General features: G+C 40.9%; 1 protein-coding gene across 5 annotated transcripts in view; it reads left to right on the top strand.

The window, feature by feature from the left end:
* Window positions 1-19281, top strand: part of elmo1 (engulfment and cell motility 1 (ced-12 homolog, C. elegans)) — a 100917-nt gene that overhangs the window by 53799 nt on the left and 27837 nt on the right. For 3 of the 5 annotated variants that reach the window (XM_048201413.1, XM_048201414.1, XM_048201412.1), the window contains 6 exons: window positions 626-667; window positions 844-894; window positions 1310-1432; window positions 1738-1866; window positions 4852-4956; window positions 8133-8241. In XM_048201413.1, coding sequence (XP_048057370.1) covers window positions 626-667; window positions 844-894; window positions 1310-1432; window positions 1738-1866; window positions 4852-4956; window positions 8133-8241 — 559 coding nt within the window. The remainder of the gene's footprint in view (window positions 1-625; window positions 668-843; window positions 895-1309; window positions 1433-1737; window positions 1867-4851; window positions 4957-8132; window positions 8242-19281) is intronic. The other 2 variants (XM_048201416.1, XM_048201415.1) reach the window with 1 other exon arrangement.

Below are 19281 nucleotides of genomic sequence, written 5' to 3'. Positions count from 1 at the left end.
CTTTTTTGTTATCAGTACTTGCAGTGATGTAGTTTTTAATTTGACAAACTGAAGTGAAGGAAGAATACTTTGTGACAAAAAATATAAACTTTTTAGTTAAAGCTGGTGTAAGCAATGCTAACCACCTTGCTAAATTCCCTTAGCTACTGAATTAGACCGTCCTTCATTCATACGACCATACACCCACTCTCCAAAGATGTGTCAGAAAACCTGACGTCAGCAGAACCTGAACATGCAAAATGATTGACAGACATAGTCAGACAGAGACTCCAAGTGTTCTGATTGGCTAACACATGCTTTCTGTTTACAGAGCCCAGGGCTGTGTGGTTTCTCAAGACACCCATTTTTGTGATATTTGTCAGGCTTTTAGATATTTTATGTGAAGTATTAAAAAAATTGCTTACAGCAGCTTTAAGTAAGAGAGTGACTTAAGAGTCACAGCGGGCTCATGTAACTGCCTCATATCCTAAATGTCAATCTACAGTTTCTCCAGGTCTGTTTTGCTGACCTCTCATTTCTGTGCTACTAACAAAATGCCTTTGCTTTCTCTCTCGCTTCTTTTCTCTTCTCTTTTTCTGTCTTATTCTCACATTATTTCCTCCCCTTGCTGTGCTCGTAATGGTAGTTTGATGAGGACAATGTGAACATCCTTGATTGTCCTCTTACAGTAAGTGCTCTCTAGTTAAGATGAACCCTCTGTAGGTGATTTAACTGATATTTGACTGAGCTGTTTCGTATGTTTTGCTGAGCTATACCTTTTAAAGTAGTTATTAAAGATGTGTATGTGTGAATAAGTATGAGTGTGTGAGATTTAAGGTGACTTGATGTTTTGTTTGATTGTAGGAGATGGCTCATATTCTAGCACAGAAGCAGCTGCGCTCAATCATCCTCAGTGTAAGTGCACAGTATACATAGTACAAAAATAGCATGAGTACTATGTTAGTATGCCAATCTGAACATAAACCTCTCTCTTTGGCTCTATTTTCCTGTAATTCATGCAACAACAACAAAAAAAAAAAAAAAACATACTGAAAATATTAGGGAATTTTAAAATGGTGTTTTTCAGGCCTTGTAAAGTAGTAGTAGTAATAATAATATTTGCATTTATATATATATATATATATATATATATATATATATATATATATATATATATATATATATATATATATATATATATATATATATATATATAAAATATTCTTTAACCCTATAAATGACTGGAAAAGTCATGATACCATCTCCACAGCAGTCAAAGGTTCTCCATATGTCTAACATTCTCTTTCTCTCTCTCTTTCTCATTTGTCAGAATGTGATCAGGAGTAACAAACCCATAAATGATGAGATGGCACACCAGCTCTATGTGCTGCAAGTCTTGACTTTTAACCTTTTGGAGGACCGCATGATGACGAAGATGGACCCTCAAGACCAGGTGAATCACTGAACAGTTATTACAGTTGTAGACAATTTTCAGTCCTGATTATTATACAGCTGCTAGCCAAATAAATAAATGAACATTACATATTGATTTGAGTTTCAATTGTTCTATTTTGTTGAGACAGAAAGAGACTGGAGTGATATGAGAAACATATAACCATTAAGAAAATCAGTTGGCCTATTGTAGCATTTAGTTGTGATTTATATAACTTTGTTTGATGACAGAATGTTGCATTTGAACACTCAGAATCAAGTATTGCAGAGATCTGTGCAATAATATGGTTTCATACCTGTGTTCAGGCTCAGAGGGACATCATCTTCGAGCTGCGCAGGATTGCTTTTGACGTTGAGTGTGAGTCCAACAACAGCGGCAGCATTGAGAAGCGCAAGTCCATGTACACACGAGACTACAAAAAACTGGGCTTCATCGTAAGTTTTCATACATTACATTGTTATACGCTTTGCTAACTCTAATTTGACAGTACTGGTTAAAAATCTAAATGTTTTTTATAGTACTCTATGCTTATTTAGCAAACTCAGAATCTGTGGTAAAAATACATTTCAGTATGTGGGTGCAAGCGAGAAAATGTCATTTACGCCCAAAAATTTAATAAAGCCTCAAGTTAATTTCATAAACTATGACCTAGAATTGTTTTTGATGTATTTATGTAGCTAAAGCTGTTTGTCCCCAAATAATATCACTGTAATTGCATGTTTCAAAGCATTGTCTGAATCCATTGATGCTCGGCCAAGCTCAGAACATTCAGAGCTCTTTTATCAAATTTGTTTGACACATTTCACTGTAACAAAATATCCAGCGCTCTCTCCTTTGCACATCAAACAGGTCAAATCATCAGACATGCCCAGATGGCAGAGATGCCGCCAGTCAATCTGTCATATTTTGACACTATATTTTTTTTTCTCATGTGAGATTGTCAGCCAGGTTTCAAGCAGTGACATTCAAGGGCTGGGCAATATTTTGTTGGCAAATATTCAGATTATTGATATCATTATTATTTTGTTTTTTGCTAGTTTTCACTCAAGTTTTATTGCTGATACTATAATTTGTAATGAAAAATTATTCAATTACAAAAATGAAAAATAGAAACATTTTCTATTTTGGTCGTTAGCAGCCCACTGTATATCCAATATATTAAAAAATACATATTTGTTATTATTATTAATTATAGATAAATATATAAATAAATAAATGTGTAGATGAGCCTACTATACTTTTAACCTGGTATCAGCTTGAGAACGGCGAAAGAATGCAGCAGGAAAGAAGGAGAAGGAGAGGCCAAGGCAGGTGTGAAGGAAAGGCCTATGTGCAGAAACATACTGCGGTGTGAAGGGGACAAGACTGAAGTTGTCATGTGCTCCCAAGCCCCTTTGAGCTTCTGAGGTTCACTAGGACCCCTTTCACAGTGTTGTGTGCTGTCTGAAGATAAGACCTTCCCTAAACTCCTCCTGCAGTGTTAACACCTCCTCAGATTACGCACTTGTTTTCCCTTGCCACCAATGTCAAATGACAGGTAGCTCTGAGGGTCTAGACACCATTTTCACAGCGTTTTGGGAGAAGCACGGAGTTTTGCTGTTAGGGAGCTGTGCAAAATGTGTTAAGACAACAGTGTTGCTAATGAGGGCTGTGTTCCAACCCTCTCAGGGCATTGTCACATTGATGGATGGGAAATTGGTCTCCAGTGCCCTCGCCGCAGACATGTTTTTAAGTACTGTGGGCTGTTGGTGGACTTTGTCTCTGGCTGACTGTTTTCAGAATGGAATATTAGTGTTTTGCATACTCCATACTGCAGTATGCTGTATGCAATATATATATATATATATATATATATATATATATATATATATATATATATATATATATATATATATATATATATATATATATATATATATATATATATATATATATAGTGCATATTGGTTACAAGGTAGTTTGTGACGTCAGAAACACCAGCGATTTCAAACCGTGTTTTTGAGACCGTCTTTGGTTCACTGCAGTTTTTATGGAGAAAATACTCAGCAATGGCACTGATTTATGAATTTGCACATGGTTTGTCTTAAAGCACATTAAAAACACCACATAGACATATAAACAACATTAAAAACAGGATTTTCACCACAGGGAGACTTTAGAATGTTACAGAAGATTTCCATTTCAAATAAATGTTGTTCTTTTGAATTTTGAATTCATCAAAGAATCCTAAAATAATGTATCTCGGTTTCCACAAAATAAAAGATAATACAAACACAAAAGTATAATAATATTATAATATGAAATGTTTCTTGAGCACCAAATCAGCATATTAGAATGATTTCTGAAGGATCATGTGACACTGAATACTGAAGTAATGATCACAGCCATCACAGGAATAATATATTAAGATGGAACACAGTTTCGCAATATTATTGTTTTTACTATATTTTTGATTAAATTAATGCAGTCTTGGTGAGCAGAAGAGACTTTTTAAAAAAAAAATCAAACCCATTACCAAGCTTTTGACATCCTGTTGTCTCTTAATGCTTCCATTGTATGGAAAAGAGCAGTGTGAACATTGTTCAAAATGTTTCTTTTTGTGTTCTATGGAAAAAAGAAAGTGGAACAACCATGACATTAATGGCTGTAAATTATAATTTTGGGATTAGATATTCTTTTAGCTATTAACTAATCATTTAAGAAGAGGGTGCCAAAAATCATTGGTATTTCTTGCGGTTCTTTCATCACATTTGAAATGGAATGTCAAGTTGAGGATATTACATTGTGGGATACAGAATTTGGTTTTGGTTACAAACTCCTTATTTATTCCATACTAGCAAAAATTGGCATTTTTGCACAGCACACATACTCCAAACTGCAAATGTACTAAGTTAGTATGCCGTTCCAATCGTACGCTCTGTCTCTGTTTCTCTCTTTTTGTTTCTCTGTCTGTAATCAAAAACATTTTTACTCTGTGGTTCCTCTATTCAGCGCCTCAGACTCACCAGGGTCCATCCGAAAGCAAGAACTTTCAAACACAGCATAATTGGCAACCCTAAGTCCAGTCAGGCAGCCACAGAGAGCCCTCATCCTCAAAGCCAACCATCTCACATTTTCTGAAAAGCGCAGATTAGTTTGAAGTAGACGGTCGAGCAGGGGGAGCCGATATCGCAGTCGTAGCATTTGCAGAAGGCTTGCTGGGCCTTTGTCATCCACCGGGGATATACAGGCCTGTTTCTGAATCACGGACTCTTTCAGCAGTTTGAGCAGTGGAACCAATTTAATACTCGTCTTATCTAGACTCAACTACTCAAAATGCAATGCGTGACTCTCGCCGTGATTACAATGCGAGTCATGGAGTCACGGCTGAAGTGTGTGTTTCCTCTCGATCATGCTTGTGTTTGTGTGTCTTTGTGTAGAATCATGTGAATCCTGCGGTGGACTTCACTCAGATTCCTCCTGGGATGCTGGCTCTGGATAACATGCTTTATTTCGCCAGGCACCATCAGGATGCTTATATCAGGGTAAGACACGCTCACTGTCCATAGGTGCTGAAATAAGAAAACACTTTTATTTATTTATAATATTATAATATTATACACTTATATTTTATTTGATTTAAAAACAGTATTTATTTATAAACTGACTAGTGCTAAATTATCAACTCTAAAGTCCAGTGTTACCTCACCACTGCAGACCTGAGTCTTTTACATTAAGTTAGGTCATATTACAGTTGGCATGAAATAGAAATTCACCCTATCTATTTTGTTAATGCATGTTATTGTGAACAATTCATCCACGTGTATTGTTTTATCATGTATCATAATATTTAATAAAAATTGGTTTAAAATATATACGTTTCATTTGGATGTGCATCACATTATGGAAGAAAATATCTTTTGCTACTGATCCATTTCATCGTGACTTTAAAGGTCCCGTTCTTCGTGATCCCATGTTTCAAACTTTAGTTAGTGTGTAATGTTGTTGTTAGAGTATAAATAAAATCTGTAAAATTTTAAAGCTCAAAGTTCAATGCCAAGCGAGATATTTTATTTAACAGAAGTCGCCTACATCGAATGGTCAGTTTGGACTACATCCCTCTACTTCCTTCTTTAATGACGTCACTAAAACAGTTTTTTGACTAACCTCCGCCCACAGGAATACACAAGAGTTGCGTTTGTAGAGTGCGTTTGTCGCCATGTCGTCGAAACGCTGTTATTTTCATCCCGCAGTCCAATCACCGGGTCTGATTCCGGCTCAAATTGATAGGGTAAAATTAAAGACATGTTTACAATAACACTGAGCGCATGCATCTCCACGTTATGGTAAGAGGCGTGACCTTTCCGGGCAAGGTTCGCTAAGCTGCTGTCGAATCACAACACAGGAACCGCTGGCACAATCAGAACTCGTTACGTATCTTCACTAACGGACTTCATAGAACAAGGAAGTCATCAGCCCGTTTTTATGACAGTGGAAACAGCGGTGTACAGATAAGTAAATTATGTGAAAAATACTGTTTTTTTACACGCGAAACATGAACACATGTTATATTGCACACTATAAACACAATCAAAGCTTCAAAAAACCACGAAAAACGGGACCTTTAAAGGTTCAGTGTGTAAAGTTTAGCGGCATCTAGCGGTAAGGTTTGCGAATTGCAACCAATGGCTCAGTCCACCGCTCACTCCTCGCTTTCGAAGCACATAGTGAAGCTACAGTGGCGAACACAGGAAAAAGATGTTGTCATCTGAGACAGCAGAGAGTAGCCATTCAAGCAATGAGAAGTTTGTCCATTTAGGGCTACTGTAGAAATGTGGCAGCGCAAAATGGCGACTTCGATATAAGGAGACCCGCGGTGTATGTATATAGAAATGGCTCATTCTAAGGTAATAAAACATAAAGGTTCTTTATACACCACTGAAAATATAGTTATGTATATTACATTGCATTTCTGTCAAGAGATCCTCCTAAATATTACACACTGGACCTTTAAATCTATTAAACTACCAGCCAATTGGTTTATTTATCTTCCTTTTTATTCTCATTTAATTTACAGTTTGTGGAAGAGAAATGGAACTCTAAATGAAAGATCTGATTTTGTGTCTGGTTTCTTTGCTGTTGTTGCTAAAACTTTTTTCTATCAGGGCTTGATGCTTACTTTTTTCCCAAGGAGCACATAAGCTCCTAAGTTGAAAAGTTTAGGAGCGCATTAAAAAACTTCAGGAGTGCAACAAAAATGTATCAAATACCCACACCAGGACTGTTATATTGAAATGTCTATGCTTTAATATTGCTGGCTGCTCATTCAGAAAGATGAGGGAGATAAAATATGCACTCTCGCAACAATCTACAGCATATATTACAATATAAACTTGTATAACTTCATAAAGTTAACATTGTTATAATTAATCAACAGCACATCATAAGCAATCTGTTGGCATAAATGTGCAGTATTCAATGAATACACCTCACTTTTACTTAAAATGTGCAGCGCTTATATTTATTTCAGCCTTTTGATGTTTTATAACCACATTAGGCTGTATCGCAATTCCTGTTTTTCTGTCCCCACATTTATGACCTATTAAAATGATAATTAAGATGTTTGTTATACCAGTTAAGATATTTAAGACTTTTTATGACCTTAAATATCATAAAACTATCATAATTTTTTTTTTTTAACTTTTTAAAGACCTGCTAGAATATAAATATTTTTTATTTGCACATGCTCTTAAATGCATTTTACAGTTTGCACTTATATTTTAGTCACAAGTGATACTTGCACTGCCAAGCCTGTCTGTTATTCTCCTCCAAAATGCATCATCCATCACCCCTCTATTCGTACTCGTAGACTCAGTAAGGACATTGAAGTGGTGTTGAATGAGGACATTCCTTGTCTCCTCACATTACTCTTTAACAGTACTATTCCACTTCACTGCCCTCTGCAACTGTGTGCTGTGACTCTGCTGCTCATCACGGTTCTCATGCGATACCCCGATAAACACTAAAATACACTCAGTACTCAAACAGTGCCCAAACACTTAGCAGTATAAAGACATTTTTGTGGGCCCCCTCATCACAGTATCTGGGACTGACAACAGCTCCTCCCGTACTGAAATACAGCTTACAAACTTGTTTGGTGTTATTTTTGTTATTTCTAGCAATAAACAGTAAATAAACATCCAAATAAAGAGAGTGTTCACCCAAAAATTGAAATAATTGGACTTGCTTCTGTCAAACAAGTTATTTTCGAGAATGTTTTTTGTCTGTACTCTGTCAGTGCAGTCCAAAACAACATTCTTCAAAATATCTTTTGTATTCTGCATAAAAATAAGACTTGGGCAAACCATTTTAAATAAAATAAAATAACTTGGTCAGAATGAGTAACAATATTGAATGGTGGGGAAACATTGTGTCGTAAATAGCATGGAAAGTGATTATTAAGTGAAATTGGAATGTGATTATTTATTTTGTTTTTCTGTGAGAATAACCCAGGTTTTTTTCATGGGTGTCACAATTTTAATAAATATTACGTTATTTTTTTTAAATTGGGAAAATAATTTCTAACTAGGTTGCATACAAAAATTAAAAGTAGTTTGTGAAGTTCAAGTAGTTTTTTTTTTTCTACAAAGCATTTTGCTTTAACAGATTGATAGACAACATTTTGGCATTCCTGCCTTTTAATTCTGTGTGTATGTTACAGATTGTACTGGAGAACAGCAGTCGTGAGGATAAACACGAGTGTCCGTTCGGTCGCAGTAGCATTGAACTGACGAAGATGCTGTGTGAGATTCTCAAAGTCGGAGAACTTCGTAAGTGCCATTATTTTAAAACGTCTCCTTACCATTGACATGTGCCAGATGTCGTCATCAAGTTTCTTTTTTGAAAGAATCATTTTTGTTGTTGTTTTGTCTTTGTTTTTCTTCCACACATGTTGAGACTGAACAGTTGCAAGCAGTGAAGATAAAAGGCAACATTAGACTTTATAATTGTAGAGGAGTTCATAAATTAATGAAGTGCCTAATGTTTGCCCTCTTCCACCTCTGCAGTGTCTGAGCTTTTAAGACTTGCTTTTATGTCTCAAATTGAGGCTGCAACAATTGACGATGTCTGACCTGAGCTAATGCATGAGGATTTAGACTAGTCTGACTCAACGCAGGACTCTTGGTTAGGTTGTTTCGACCTTGCACATAGAGAAAAGTGTAATGGAAAGTGGCAGAGATATATGGAGGTGAGCATTCCGCTTATCGATTCCTGTGTGCTTGTTTTAATTTGGTTTTAAACCATTAAAGTGCAGAAAGACGCGAAAGAGAACTTAATTCTGCACTCGCACGCTGTTTTCTGTGCTGGGCACATCCACAGCACCCACACAGAAAGCCGCCTCTCATATAGTGCACAAAAACTGAATTAAGTACAAAAGTATGTAAAAATATCCTTGTAAACACAGTTGATTATGTCTTAAGTGAATGTAAACAGCTGAGAAAGAAAATGCATGTGTAAGAGTATTTTGAATCTTGCATTAAGTCTTAAAGTGACAGCAGCCTAATAAATCTGCTGCTGTCTGTGTCATTACTGTTAATCAAAGAGCAAAAGTTAGTTGTTATTTAGGCTTCTGATTTTTGTTCATGGAAATCGGCTGCAACAGAATGTTTTGGAAAAAGACAGAATAAATATGTTTAATATCTATGTTTGACACGTTTACCATATTAGAATCGAAACTGGGAATCTATAAGAATAGGAATGAATAAGCGGAATCGGAATTGGAATTGAAATCGCTAAAATTCCAGTACCCAACCCTAGTGTTCTGGGTGGTTGCTAGGTGATTCCATACTGTCAAAGAGCCCGTTCCTATGACATTCTGGTAATTTTTTTGTCCATTTTATCCATTTTATTGCATGATTGGTGGTTTTATTTGTGTCCAGTGCACAACCAGTTAAACTAAATAAAGTTAAAGTTTTTCCTAAACCCTGAACTTTAAATCTAATCTGAATTAAAAAGATGATTTCATAATAATAATAATAATAATAATAATAAGTATTATAAATAAATAAAAACCTACAGAATAAAAAACAAATCCATCTACTCACTGTAAAGAATTTTTCTAGTGATATTTTATTTAAATAACAGTTTCTGCCCCCACATCAGTAAATTGTACCCCAGGGCTGGTCTTAGACAAAGAATCTCATTTTCATCCTTCTCTGGAGTGCTGAGGAATCACAAAAAACTGTAAATCCATTGCTATATTCAGTCACGCACCATTTAATGTGGCACAGTTGGAGTGATTCATCACATTTATTAAGCACAATATTGAGAGAGTAATGAGCAGCCAGCAAAGCATTTTATTGTTTAAAAACTCCATTTGGTATTCTGATTCAAGTTAGCAGGTTATTAGCACAACCTCACTGACAGCTATTGGGTGTTATTGAACGGCAAGTATATTCTCAGTGGAGATTGCTCCACCATCCTGTCATCGGAAACATAATTAAATGAACTTGCTGAGAAAGCTTAATGTAATTCCTCATTTAAAAAGTAATACGGGCCTTTTAAAGCCATGGCTGAGCCAGGACACTGCTGTTTTAACTAGGATAAGAACACTTTCTCATACTCTTTTAATAAGTTTCCATTTGGCAGATTCTTTTGTTCAAAGCAATTTATATGGACTTAAGTCAGGGTACATGTCATGTTTGATTTGACGTGGCCGTGCAGGATGTAGAATGGCTTGTTTTGATGGGGGCATATTTTTACCTACTATGCCATACTACTCAATATACTCTTCTCATTTGGTGTCTTTTACAAATAGATCTTATTTTGATGCATATGACTCACTTTGATTTCCTAACTTCAGCAGTGACGGGCCAGTTTGTGCCGTGCCCTCACCAATCCAGGAAGAGGTCTAAGCCATGTCACACCTGTGAAAGCTCTGGAGACCGCAACGGTGTTGCAGATGATTGCTCATTTTATGTTAATAAGAGTTTCCCAACGCTTGTTTTAGCTTTCAGGCCATCATTTCCCTTCAATTATGCTGGCACGGTACACTGTTGTGGGGCAAACAATTCTTCCTCAATCATCCATCTCTTAATACCGTCAATTTGACCCTACCGGTGACAGATTTTTTTAATGGCATTTCCCACATCACATTTAAATATGTTTTATCTAGCTGTGGTACAAGAGTTTCTGTTCGACCGGCACTTCCGTCAGCAGTCATGAATTATTTATCAGGAATCCAGGTGTCCCTGCTTCACCTCCTCTCAAGAGAAGCGCTGAAAGTTTTATAGCTGTCCATGTTTTTCCTGCAAAAGCTTTAATGGAATCTGCGGTGGTCAGACGCCACGCAATGGCTTCCTATTTCAGCCTTTAAAAAGGTATATCTAATATTTATGAGGAGAATCAAAATGGCTACTGGCAGAAATGTCCTTGCTTATGGATTTATGGTGTTATTGCACTTTTACAGAGGGAAGACAGTTATGTGTTTCCATCTTATGACTGAAATAACATACTAATGATGACTCAAAACTGTGAATAATTTGGCTAACTATAGAGTTGAAATGTAGTAACTGTATCGAAAACTATATAGTAAATATATGCGAACCAGCACATTTTCCTCATCTTTGTGAAGAAACATCTTACAAAAATCAATTTTACATAGCATCTAATCAGGATTGTTTTTGTTTTTGTTGATGTTAAGCAAATGCCCTAAAAATTACATTTTACATTTATCTAAATCCAGCGAGAGTTGCATTTGCAATGTAAAACAATAGTTTTCTATTTTAAAATATTTTATTCCTTTGAAAGCAAAGCTGAATTTTCAGCAGCCATTACTTAATCATTATAATATGCTGATTTTGATATTTTTATTATTATCAGTGTTGAAAACAACTGCTAAGTTAAACATTATTACAGTTTTATTCTGCATTCTAAGATAAATCATAATTATTTTATTCTATTTATTGCGCACATCAAATTAATGTCTGGACCGCATGTGTGCCATGAGAGTTGGATTGCAAATTCGGACCTTATTTTGTATTATGATTTGCAAAACTATCACAATGAGCATGTCACAGTCAGATCACCTGGAGGTCCATGGCTTTTGATTTCATTAATACACCCACGAGCATCGATGATCCTCAGCTCCCCGCAGACAAACAGCATCAGGAATAGGCTTGTCTGTAACGGTCCGTATTATCTCGCACCTCTAAGATGATGTTCTTGACATCCCTGCTGCTCAATCATGAGCTCCCTACTGAGATATGGCACACTTTTAAGACGGGCACATGGCGCCATGCCTGGGCAAGCCTGTGTAATGCCTCAGGGATCAACTTTAAGTCCGTGGATGAAACCAGACCGTTCTTCTGTTTGCTCTAGTTGCTACCGAAATGCAGTGGAAGAAAATATACAACGGGTAAAAAAGTGCTCCTTTCTGCATATTGACAGAAAGGAGCTCCCGCATGTCTTGTTAACCACTGAAGTTTATTTGTTTAGTGGGAAATGTTCTCATAGGAACATCTTCTGCTTCACTACTCACTGAGGCTCTTTTTCTCCTCTGTACAGAAGTTAGTGGATATGGATGTCTGTATTGACAGGCCGTACTATTGGAGTTCTTCAATTTCACTTCAGCTGCACTCTGTAATAAGACCACTCTTGGCACAATGCACAAATGCTGACAAAAATGCACACAGTGTGGGCAATTACATGGAGTGAACGATGGATGCTAGAGAGCTAAGTTGAGTTAAATAGGAATTTACACTGCCTTTGAAGTGATCCCTGCGGCTGATTCAGATTATAAGGTCCCATTAGCAGCTCAAAGAGGTTCAAAAGAACCACTTACATGCAGTATTTTATCTAGTTGAAGTCAAGAATAGTTGAAAACAGGGGTCTTGAATCATTTTGAGGCCGAAGACCACTTTGTGAATAGATAGGCGGTGTAGAGAATCCTTGTATTGGGTGTTACATTTTAAGCCTGGCCTTTAATAATGTGTATATACCATATCATTGTATTAACACGCTTTGTTTTGATGTTTACATTGCAGAGCCTTTAGAATATAATTTAAACTTAATTTATTACATTTTATCGTGGAAGGGACAATGATACATTTCTTTAGCTTTTTAACTAAGAAGCTGAATATTATCTTCTTAACTTTGGTTGAAGTTAAATTAAAAGCATAATTAATCCATTTAATTTAATTGGTCATGTAATTCTTTCTATCACTATCATGTTGTTTTAAACCTGTATTATAGTTCCCTTTCGTGGGAACTATCGACGCTGCGTGGTAACGCATTGGGAACCTTCTGCGTGATGTCGTCACTGAAGCACTCATGTATCTAGCCAATCGCGAAGCGAGACGTCAGAGACGGGTGACGTCACGGACCAGGAAACTATAAAGCACACTCGGATGCAGAGCACGCCAGCTTCTGTGTCTTCAGCAAGCGCTCTATGTTATCTTGTGTGTCTTATTTGGTGTTGTTTGTCCTGCTTATATTTTGGAAAACATTATCTCTTCGTCTGAGGACAAGAGTGTTACTGTGCACCACACATATATATATATATATATATATAGTGAATAAGACACGAGTGAAATGGCGGAAGGCAGACAATTTAAAAAGTGTGTTCACCCATGCACACGGTTTATTCCAGATGGGGACACTCACGAGATGTGTGTTGTCTGCCTGGGGGTTGAGCATGCACAGGCAGCTCTCGAGGGGGCTGTCTGTGTTCATTGCGAGAAGCTCACCCTCAGAGTTTTAAGATCACGCCGGGCACTCTTTCACGATAAAGAGGGTGCTCCGGTCGGCGTTCCCCGCGGATCGGGTCCCGCTGTTGCTGAGGCGCAGCGGCGGCTTCATTCGTGGGGTTCGCAAATGGAGCTGGCAGAGGGGGTTGAGACGGGCCCAGCCTTATCTCGCCCTTTACCTGCCAGCCCCAGTGCCTCTTCTCAGGCGGCGGAAGCACGCGCTGCGGTTTCTTCCCCCCAGAGAGAGGCACCCGCGCTGCATCTCTCTTCCTCTGAGGAGGTTGATGTGATGAGCGTGGGGGAAGAGGAACCGCCATCCTCTTCCCCAGCACATGAGGAGCTCCTGGAGGTAGTGACCAGGGCTGTGGCCAAATTAAAAATTGACTGGCCAGCAGAGCGGGCAGATGCTAGACCAAAGAGTAAGCTGGATGAGCGCTTTCTGCCCGCTCGGTCACTACCTCAGCGTCGGGGTTTGCCCTTCTTTCCGGACCTCCACACCGAGGTCTCGAGGTCTTGGAAGAAGCCGGCATCATATCGCGTCTTCAGCCCCCAGACCTCAATGTATAGTTACATCGTGGGGCTGAAGCAGCAAGGCTATGCGGCGATGCCTCGGGTGGAAGAGACGCTTGCGGGCTATCTCTCCCCGAGTCTGCATCGTCGCTGAAAACCCCGACGTTGCCCACCAAGCCATTAAAAACTACATCAGGCTTGGTGGGCAAGGCTTATGCGGCAGCAGGTCAGGCAGCAGCATGTCTACATACCATGTCGCTCCTACAGGCATATCAAGCCGACCTGCTGGGGGAAGTGGAGAATAGCGGGGAGGCCACGTATGAGTGCATCCAGGAAATCAGGATGGCAACTGACCTGGCTCTCCGTGCCACCAAAGAGACGGCAAAAGAAATCGGCCGCTCTATGGCAGCATTGGTGGCTACGGAGAGGCACTTGTGGCTGAACCTCTCGGACATAAGGGAGCGTGACAAAGCCTCCCTTATGGACGCGCCGCTGTCTCCTGCGGGCCTCTTCGGCGACGCCGTTACAACAGTCGTCGAGAGGTTCCAGGAGGCTAAGAAACAATCTGCGGCGTTCCAGAGGTTCATTCCCCGCAAACCAAGAATCCCTCCCCCCGAGGCTGATGAGCGGGATCAGCCTCGGCCGTCAACGAGCTCCTCAGCGCACCACAGAGCGCAACAAAAGATCAGCGTGGCCGCCCGTGCTCCCCCGCAGAGAGCTTGGGGATCGGGTCGGCCCGCTCAGCCGAAGCCTTCTAGGGGCAGAACGGACCTGCGCGCCGTTATCCTGGCCCGGAAGGCTTCGAAGCGGTCCTGATGTCTGTGGGTCAGGAACCGATGAGGGCGGCCCCCTCCGAAGGGAGTCGGCGAAAAATACATCTAAAAGCCACTCCCCTTCGGCGCCCTCAGGGGATTGTTATGCCAACCCTGCCACCCAGTGTGCGTCAGGGCGCAGCGGTCTCCACCGACCCTCCGAGGAGGGCCGGCCACTTGATTCGATTGTTCTCTGCCGGTGCGCCGCTTCAGAGCGTCGAATCAGGTGCTCAAAAAACACCAGAGGCCAGTCTCGAGAGACTGGTTCCCTTAGTAAATTTTCTGGTAGAATGGAAACTTCTTCCGAATATATCAAAATGGGTGCTGCTCACTATAAAAGAGGGTTACAAGATCCAGTTCGGGTCTCGCCCACCCAGATTCAACGGGGTTCTTCCCACAGTGGTAACCCCGAGCAGTCTCTGGTTATGGAACAAGAAGTTGCGACACTTTTGCGAAAAGGAGCTATAGAAAGGGTTCCTCCTCCCAGCAATCAGTCAGGGTTCTACAGCCGTTACTTCATTGTTCCAAAGAAGGATGGAGGTCTACGACCTATTATAGATTTACGTGTGCTAAATCGCTCAATACAAAAGCTCAAGTTCAAGATGCTGACACTCAAACAGATTATACCACAGATCAGGTCCGAGGACTGGTTTGTGGCAATAGACCTGAAAGATGCTTACTTTCATGTGTCCATCCATCCTTCTCACAGGAAGTTCCTCAGGTTTGCTTTCGGGGGTGAAGCTTACCAGTACAGGGTTCTTCCGTTCGGCCTATAATTATCACCCCGCACATTCACGAAATGCGTGGACGCAGCTCTGGCTCCGCTGAGGATCCAGGGCATTCGCATACTGAACTATATCGACGATTGGTTGATTCTAGCTCGGTCAGAGCAACTAGCAGTTCAGCATCAAGATGCTGTTCTGTCCCATATGAAGAGGCTTGGGCTGAGGCTCAATGCCAAAAAGAGTGTGCTAGTTCCAGCTCAATCCACCAACTATCTGGGTGTAGTGTGGGACTCCACCACGATGCGGGCACATTTGTCTCCCGCTCGGGTGAGTGCCATTCTTATGGCTATGAAAGGGGTGAAGTTAGGCCAGTCACTCACTGTAAAACAGTTCCAGAAACTGCTGGGTCTGATGGCAGCTGCGTCCAACGTGATACCTTTTGGCCTTCTGCACATGAGGCCCCTACAGTGGTGGCTCAGGACCAGGGGGTTCTCCCCGAGGGGAAATCCCTTTCGCATGATCAAAGTCTCAAAACGATGTCTTCGTTCTCTGACCATGTGGAAAGACCCCCGGTTCCTGTCCCAGGGACCCGTGTTGGGGGCCCCTACTCGTCGAGTAATGCTTACGACGGACGCCTCCCTCACGGGCTGGGGAGCGATCATGAGTGGTCGCTCAGCTCAGGGTCTTTGGGAAGACCATCAGCTCTCTTGGCACATAAATCGGCTAGAGATGATGGCAGTGTTCCTAGCTCTGAAACACTTTCTCCCAGACCTGAGAGGTTACCATGTGTTGGTTCGTACGGACAACACTGCAGTGGTTGCATATATAAACCATCAGGGGGGTCTGCGGTCTCGCCGACTATATTACTTGGCCCGTCAGATCCTCCTGTGGTCCCAAGGGAAGCTGCTCTCGCTGAGGGCAGCTTACATCCCGGGACATCAAAATGTGGGAGCAGATGCCCTGTCGAGGCAGGGGCCAAGGCCCGGGGAGTGGAGACTCCACCCAGAAGTGGTGAGTCTCCTATGGAAAAATTTCGGTCGAGCGGAAGTCGACCTGTTTGCCTCGGGAGAGTCAACCCAGTGTCCGCTCTGGTACTCCCTAACACATCCAGCACCTCTGGGTCTGGATGCTATGGTACAGACGTGGCCGAGGCTGCGCCTGTACGCATTTCCTCCGATCGCCCTGCTCCCGGGAGTTCTGGAAAAAGTACGCCGAGAAGGGGCCAATCTAATACTGGTAGCACCATTCTGGCCAACCAGGATATGGTTCTCAGACCTAGTGTCGTTACTCAACGGCTCCCCAATGGAGCTTCCTCTCAGACAGGACCTCCTGTCTCAAGCGGGCGGCATGATTATACATCCCCGCCCAGAACGACTGAAACTATGGGCCTGGCCTCTGAGGGGGCCAGACTCATAGATGCTGGTCTCCCAACCGAGGTTGTGGAGACCATTCTTAACTCCAGAGCTCCCGCCACGAGGAAGCTGTATGCCTACAAATGGAATTTGTTTTCTACCTGGTGTAGACACAATAATACGGACCCTGTCCTTTCTTCTGTTAGCTTTGTGCTAAAATTCCTCCAGAAAAAATTCTCGGAGGGCCTATCTCACTCAACCTTAAAGGTTTATGTTGCAGCAATTTCAGCATATCATGCTCCTCTTGAGGGGAATATCTCGGTAGGTCGAGACCCCCTCGTCACACGCTTCCTCCGTGGCACACTGAGGTTGAGGCCTCCAGTGCGCACAAGGGTGCCAACCTGGGACTTGGCTGTGGTCTTACAAGGGTTAGCTGAGGCTCCCTTTGAACCATTAGAGGAGGTTCCTGAGAGGTTCCTCACTCTGAAAACGATTCTTTTATTAGCTATCACTTCTCTGAAGCGGATAGGAGATTTACAAGCACTTTCTGTTGCTCCCTCTTTCCTTGAATTTGCTCCAGGAATGGTGAAAGCATTCCTGTATCCTAAACCGGGGTATGTCCCAAAGGTCCCTACCAATGTCCCAGGCCCCATTGTGCTTCAGTCTTTCTATCCTCCTCCATTTGAATCTGCGGATCAGGAAAAATTTAATCTGTTATGCCCGGTAAGGGCTTTGGATACTTATGTCCACAGAGCTGCCCTGTGGCGTAAGTCAGATTAGTTGTTTGTCTGTTATGGGTCCCCTAAAAAAGGGGGCCCAGCATCAAAACAGAGAATGAGCAAGTGGGTGGTCGAGGCCATCTCACTTGCATACGAAGCGGCCGGACAGCCCTCTCCCTTGAATGTTCGCGCCCATTCTACTAGGGGTATGGTGGCATCAAAAGCTCTGATGTCAGGAGTCTCCATGAGTGACATATGTGATGCAGCTGGATGGTCATGCCAGCACACATTTATTAAATATTATAACCTTGATGTTGGCTCCACTCCGGGGTCTTCTGTCCTGTCAAGATAACCTTGGCAAGTGCTTGAGCTACGGCTCAGTTGGGATTGCGTTCCCAATGCGTTACCACGCAGCGTCGATAGTTCCCACGAAAGGGAACGTCTCAGGTTACAGATGTAACCCTGGTTCCCTGAGTAGGGAACAAGACGCTGCGTCTCTTGCCGTACCCCTGCACACTTGCAAGTGCTTGCTTCAGACTTACTTAGAAGCTGGCGTGCTCTGCATCCGAGTGTGCTTTATAGTTTCCTGGTCCGTGACGTCACCCGTCTCTGACGTCTCGCTTCGCGATTGGCTAGATACATGAGTGCTTCAGTGACGACATCACACAGAAGGTTCCCAATGCGTTACCACGCAGCGTCTCGTTCCCTACTCAGGGAACCAGGGTTACATCTGTAACCTGAGACGTTATTCTTGGACACCATTGCCTTTCATTGAATGGACAAAAAATGTTGGGTTTCCATGTTATATGTGGATTTTCCATAGATATAATGATTTTTAAACTGTACAAACTGTATATTCTATCCCCTAACCCCTAAACAAAACCCACACAGAAAATATTCTGCATTTTTGCGTTTTCAAAAAACATAATTTAGTATGATTTATAAGCTGTTTTCCTCATAGGGACCAAAAAATGTCCCCACAAGGTCAAAGATTTCTGGTATTACTATCATAAATGCTATGAATACCTGAACCGTACATCACACTCACACACAAATTTTAAAATATCTATAAAGTCATACTGGTTTGGGTGAACTATACCTTTAAATATTGTATTTGTATTTAACTCATATTTTCATATTTTTGCAGAAATATTTCATTTAAATCCAGCAATAATTGGTGAACCCCCTGCATTAATGCCATAGATTCCCTGTAGAAGTTAAGCTTAAAGTTGTCCGGTCTTGGAGACGAAAATTGGATGGTTCATTTCTGAACACTGTATGAAATGTCAGACTGCTGGGAGGTCTTTTCAGGATAGAATGAATAGATAAAAAATGGATTAAAAAAAGATAAGACGGCTGTGCCATTGGTGTGGTCAAGTTTTCTCATGCAAAATAGATGAGTGAACAGATGTAGCTGCTGTCAGCATCTCACCCACATTCAAACACAGAGGTGCAGGTCCAGTAGAACATCTGCTGTGCTTATATTACACAGCAAGATAGGTATGTGTGTGATGAAATAGATGCTAGTCATGTTTATCTACAAAGTAAATCAATAGTCTGTGTATTGAAGTGCATGTATGATAGTTTGTGGATTGACAAGCATTTATGATAGTGGATTGATGTGTGTATTATAATTTGTTGACATGCATATTATAGTTTGTGGTTTGAAGTGCGTTTATGAATGTTTGTGGATAGACGTTTGAGTATGAGACAAGTGAACAGATTGGCAGCAGTCTCATCTGCCATGTATCGTCAGTTGTTTACATCATGTTGTCAAACCTGCCCCAAGTAATACTTCTCCTTGAATTCTCCTGCCTAAAGATTCTCCTGCCTCAATTCTCCAACATTTACTTATAGAGATTCACCAACAAAAAGCCTGATGTATCAGAGATGATACTAAACAAAAACGTTAGATTTTTAAAAAAATATATATATTTTGTCTAAAGTTTCAATAAATTGTTATTTTTCTGACTAATAATCCATATGTCACAGGGTCAGAAGTAAA

This window comes from Megalobrama amblycephala, linkage group LG9, assembly GCF_018812025.1.
Source record: "Megalobrama amblycephala isolate DHTTF-2021 linkage group LG9, ASM1881202v1, whole genome shotgun sequence".
NCBI classification, from domain to species: Eukaryota; Metazoa; Chordata; class Actinopteri; order Cypriniformes; family Xenocyprididae; genus Megalobrama; species Megalobrama amblycephala.
The sequence above is the reverse complement of the archived record's forward strand: the minus strand, read 5'-3'. Positions and strand labels throughout refer to the sequence as shown.